Source organism: Maniola hyperantus, chromosome 18, assembly GCF_902806685.2.
Source record: "Maniola hyperantus chromosome 18, iAphHyp1.2, whole genome shotgun sequence".
NCBI classification, from domain to species: domain Eukaryota; kingdom Metazoa; phylum Arthropoda; class Insecta; order Lepidoptera; family Nymphalidae; genus Maniola; species Maniola hyperantus.
This window is the reverse complement of record NC_048553.1, coordinates 5,142,740-5,148,372: the sequence shown is the minus strand read 5'-3', so window position 1 is coordinate 5,148,372 and position 5,633 is coordinate 5,142,740. Positions and strand designations below refer to the sequence as shown.

The 5,633-nt window shown below is 34.0% G+C and overlaps 1 protein-coding gene and 1 long non-coding RNA gene across 3 annotated transcripts; one reads left to right on the top strand and one right to left on the bottom strand.

Moving 5' to 3' along the window:
- Positions 1 to 112: 112 nt before the first annotated feature.
- On the bottom strand, positions 113 to 1,969 carry LOC117990404 (DNA-directed RNA polymerases I and III subunit RPAC1-like). Its single transcript, XM_034977835.2, has 4 exons — positions 1,811 to 1,969; positions 1,129 to 1,429; positions 899 to 1,036; positions 113 to 315 (listed from the first exon to the last, which is right to left on the bottom strand). The coding sequence occupies exons 1-4, from the start codon at positions 1,862 to 1,864 to the stop codon at positions 113 to 115; spliced, it is 696 nt and encodes a 231-aa protein (XP_034833726.1). The 5' UTR covers positions 1,865 to 1,969.
- Positions 1,970 to 3,715: 1,746 nt separating this feature from the next.
- LOC138403542 (uncharacterized) lies at positions 3,716 to 5,164 on the top strand. Of its 2 annotated transcripts, XR_011237792.1 has the most exons (4): positions 3,716 to 4,176; positions 4,301 to 4,421; positions 4,673 to 4,751; positions 4,864 to 5,164. It is a non-coding gene; the product is annotated as an uncharacterized lncRNA (long non-coding RNA). The 2 variants fall into 2 exon arrangements; XR_011237791.1 differs by having other exon boundaries at positions 3,720 to 4,421.
- Positions 5,165 to 5,633: the final 469 nt, after the last annotated feature.

Sequence of the window (5,633 nt, the reverse complement as noted above, 5' to 3'; positions counted from 1 at the left end):
TTTTTTAGAAACATCCGTTTTTGAAAATTTCCATGTTTGTTGCCAGTAACTATATAAAAATTACTTGCTCATTCCATTCTACCAATTTTTAGACATAGGATTAGTAGACTTGTTAGTTGATTTGATACCAACCTACTGGAGAAAATTTTGCATGATCCTTTCCAATGCCCTTCACAGCAACTAGGTGCAGATCTAATTCATGACCGGGTCTCATTTTCGAAATGAGTATGTCACTGTGAACTGGACCCACATCAGTTTCTTTGTGAACAGAGGCTTGATTGCCAATCGGATGCCATTTAATTGATGAAGAATATACTGAAATTATAAAGTTTTTATGTTACAAGTAGTTATAAGATGCGATTATAAAAAAGATGTTACTAGATTATGCCCCCAACTTTGTGTAGCTGTGAACTAGATAGACCCATATCAGTTTCTTTGTGAATAGGTAAGAACTCTGTCTATCCGCTTAACTGACTTGAAAATCAAACAGTCATCATGGGATTTCAAAACCTTAATCCGCATAAAGTTGTGGTCATCCTCTAGTACCTATCTACTTTTAATAAGTTACAAGCTTGACAGATATCGTATAATATTACAGATAATAATGTTTTTTTATGGAATAGCAACAACAATAATTATTTCACCCAAGTCACGTGACAAACCATCAATTACAGGACTTTTTGTTAATTGCTGATTATTATTATTATTGTTGATTGCTTGCTGATAAATGTAATCTACAATTAAAAAAACTCCTGTACTCTGAGTACTGTGAGACACCTTCATGCAAGTGTCAAAAACTAGTACAAAGTTTCAACTCAACTGAAATGGTATGTGAAGGAATTCGTCAAGATGAATCTTTGGAACTGTTATAAGACATAATTTTTTATTGATTACTTACCACTATGATTTTCATACAAATCTTCCGCTCTAAATGAGTCCTTGGGCTGTGATTTGTTTGTAGTACATTTAATTTTTAACGTGTACTCAAGTGTACTAAATTCTTCTGCATAATCTGTATCAAATAATTCTGTTGCATCTGGAACCAACATCAACATAATAAATTATTATTATACTCAATTTATTCAACAGCATATTTTGTTCATGCAACTTAAATATCCCATAGCATACCATCTGCACGGTATTCAAATAATCTAGGATCTGCTTTAAGTGGTATCAACCCCAGTCGGTGAGCCAATACTTCATCCTGGATGATGGATGTATTATTTTTGATCATAACTTTCTCAATCGCCATACTGGGAACTTCGCTCAACATCAATCTACGGAATGCATTTGCAAAGGCAGGCTGAATCCCAATTAAATCGAATTCCATTTCAGAATTGTCCATACGGACTATAACTATACGAAACTTTTTTGAAAATTTTTTAAAATTCCATTTTTCATCTGCCATTCCATAATCGTCAGGAGCATTCTGAAATTTATGTTTTAATCAAACTTGGCTAAAACACTCAACAATAATCTTAAGTTGGAATAGTAGGTAGGTAGGTATCTAGTCTTAGTAGTCATATGGGCCTGGACTACATTATCTCAAGAAAACCCTCACCATTGTGGTAAATGGTAGAGGGTCTAGTATAAATGCGAGTGTTTAAATGTTGGTTTGTCCTTCAATCACGTCGCAACGGATTGACGTAATTTTTTGTACGGGTACCTATAGTTTCAGACTTGGAGTGACATAGGCTACTTTTTATTCCGGAAAATCAAAGAGTTCCCACGGGATTTTTAAAAACCTAAATCCACGCGTACGAAACGGGCATCAGCTAGTACTAGTATAAGTATAAAAATATTTAAGTACCTTTACTCGAAATTCTTCAAGTAGTACTCTAGGTTTCTCTTCTAATTTAGGCATTCTTGACTATATGGAGTAATACTTGGTGTATGTACACTACAATATAAAGAGAATTTAAGTGATAAAATTTAAAATTATTCAATATAATAATTTAAAATTAACAAACCTAACCTCAAAATTACACAAAAATCACCTTTTTAAAAAAAACTGGTTTTACGGCCCTGTAGGGCGATTGTCTAAAACCTGCATCAATCATTATTACAATCTCAATTGTTCTGATTGGCTGAATTTGTGCGATTCTTGTTGCAACAATGCATTGTAGCCAATAGTGAGCGAGCATTAACCAATCAGAGATGATTGCGATCGTGACATTGTAGCTGTCAAACAACCGCGGTAGGGCCACTGGGTTCTAGCCTTTTTGAGCCTTAAAAATCACCATTTGAAAACACAGATCAAAGGTTATATAAATAATCACTACGTTTACACAGATCACTAAGAGATCACTACCTATATAGTTACTGTATAGTCTAGAGCATTAGCATTTAAACTACCGTGAGTGATTTCCATTCTAAATAATATCTGTCCCGATATTAGAGTCTAGAGCATGTCTAGAGATTTAAGAATCACCGGCTGAGCCAGCATATTATATAAAAAGTAGGTATCTACCTACTGTACCTATGTGAATTATTGTGATTTTTCACTAAAGGGTGAAATGAAAATCAAAAACATTTTTTTTGTTTATTTATTTGGGGGCTTTTAATGAAATACGAAGTACCTACCTAGTACTTAAAAATTCTTTGCATGAAAATCACTTATATAGTGCCCTCAACTCAAATCACAGTATTGTATGAGGTATCACTCTGTGGTTGCTGTTGTCTCCATTTCAGGCATGCATGCATACAAAAATTTTGCTATGCGAAGCTTAGCCTGCCTCACATATTTACAAAGTACTCTGTGGCCTGCCTGTAAATGCTCTTTGTCATGAGACCATTGACCCTCTAGCTCAGAATAAGGACTGTTAGAAGTACGGAAGTAGCCCTATTGTGACACTTACTGTTAGAGCGAGATAGCTAAATGCATTTAAGCTCTTGTTAGAACGTGACAAAATGATTATGTTTTGTCCTTATCACCGTGGCCACTTTTTTTTGTTTGTCAAAATGTATTTGTACGTGAGTATTTGACAAACAACGCGAAGTGTAGAAGGAATGACATTTGACATTTCACAAGTAAGAAAATCTGCTTGAGCGAGAGGGACTGAGGGGGCCACGCTACTTGCAAATCTGAACATATCTGTGCCTTCTCGTAATATGGTAGATAATCTATGCATTGACCAAAGCTCAAAAGGGCTAGAATCCAGAGCCATAAAACCAGTTTAAAAAATAAATAAGCAATTTGCAGTGACCGTAGATAAAGTAATAAAGCTAGATATAGGAACGTTTGCTTTCTCATTCACACTAAAAAGAGAGCACAGATAAAGTTACTAGTGTGATAAACAGAGACGCAGGTAACCTATGTTTTGTCCCTTATCGTGTAACTGGATTTTTTCAACAATACATACAAGGAATGCAACTTTAGTTGCAAAACAAACTTTGAGAATTCGTGGCGTCATTTCTCATTAGGTAGATATTTACTTGTTGACACATAAAAAACGTTTAATACAAATATTGTTGATCGGTTAATACAAATATTGACTACTAAACAATGGTAATAATTGTCGTGTTATTCATCGTTACGTCGTGCTATCGCTATCTCATACGCGGTTACACAGTACTTAAATCTACCTTTTTTATTCACTCTACGCCATTGACCTTGACCCCTTGACCAGAAAAAGTCACAGACCCATAGAGATAGTACCTATACATCTTTTCATCCAAGCACAGACCAGTAAACAGGGGGTGGCAACTTTGTATGGGGCCACTGCAGACTTTTTTATGGAATCATTTAGAATGAAACAAAGAAATTCTTTGTATCATTCTAGACTTCAAAGTCAGAGACAAAGTTTCAAACTATAAACAACTGGCAACTATCTACTCTATGGTACGTTTGTTTTTAGGTTGTTGGTTTAAATATGAAAGTTTTCTTTCCCAACAGTTGTGATAAATTTGTATATTTTTAGTTGTATTTCATGTGGTTTAGTGTTTTTGCTTCTATTTTTCTCTCCCTGTTAGCTTGAAGAAACTCGCAGCAGTGTGATTGAGACTAGAGAAAAATAAGGACAGTGACTTATTGTTTGTGACTCTTTTCGTTTGTAAGATTAAATTTATCATGTCTGATAAATATAGAAAGCGTGTTAAGTGCTGTGCATTGGCTTTCGACCCAACACTTACTATCCACTCTTTACCAAGAGCCGGAAAGGCATCTAATTATGCAAGGTAAATATTGTCGTGTCCCTTAAGTACCAGCTGTTCTTTTTGTCTACAAACCGGCTAAAGAAGTCAGAAACGCTGGTGTTTTTGATATTTTGGTTTATTATATAGTATTATTATAATGTTTCAGGCTTCGAATTTGGGCAGAATATTGTTTTGCCAATGTAACTGAGTAGGTGTTGAAAAGCTTGCACACCAGCAGTGTGCCTGGCTCACCAGCAGAAACATTGCAACAACATTCAATTTCAGTGGTATGTACCTAGTAACTATACATTTCTATTGCAATTTGTAAAAAATTCTCAAAAAAACATCAATTATTGTTCATTTTGCCTTATTTTAGAACCTGTCCTAATGTGCCTATCTTGTCTCTGCCAGCAGACACATCACAGCAACATTTAATTCAAGTGGTACATAATATAGATTTCTATTGCAATATGTACCTACTTAATACATTCTCAGTAGAGAAACCAATATATTGGTTGTGTATTTTGCCTTATTCCAGGAACAGTCAGTGTGGCTTCCGCAACCCACTAGGTACCAAATGTGCCTATCTTATCTCGGCCACCAGATACATCACAGTGGTATGTAATAAGATACATCACAGTGGTATGTTATATAATGTTTCTATTGCAATTTTTTATAAATCATCAGTTAAAAAAATATAATAATTTTGTGTATTTTGCCTTATTTCAGGACCTGTCTGTGCTTCCACAAACCACTACCAAAATAATATGCCTATATGCCTATCTTGGTTCTGTTCATTATTTTATTTATGATATATTGAATAAGTAGTTCTTGCTATGTAACATTCCCTAGTTTGAAAAACATTTCAGTATTAGATCTTTAATAATAATTAATCTGTTTAAAAGATAATAATTCTATTAAGATTTATTACTGTAATCCAACTTTGGTTTAACTTTAACCTGTTTTTGTAATTTCTTCATTATGTATGCTGTGGATTATGACATAGTTGTAATAAAACACTTTAAAAGTACATTTTTTTTACTTCATCTAATAGCTTAGAAAAAAAATAAGTAAAAACATAACTTAAATCTTTGTATGGTTTTCACAGTATAATATAAAAATTTATTTCTAAAAATTATAGCATTTTAAAAAGTTTTTACTTGTTTTATTCCAGTTTTGTTATGGCCGCTTTCCAATCGCCATAAATAATAATCTTTAACAGCTGTGGAATAAACTCCTCGGTTAAAGATTATTTGGCGATTGAAATGCGGGCCTAATATAGAAAAAAAAAAAAAAAAACGGGGTTCGTAATTTCGCGCCAAAAGTTTAATTCTATGGAATCACTAATAGATGGCGTGACGGTGCATAGTCTGCGCTTTATTTGTATGTAGTTGGGCTTCTTCTCCTGGAGTAAATGTGTTCTGTGCCAGTAAACCATACGAAGTAGTACTAAGAAATTCTTTGCAGTAAACTCAAAAAGCAGTGTTGCCAAAATATGT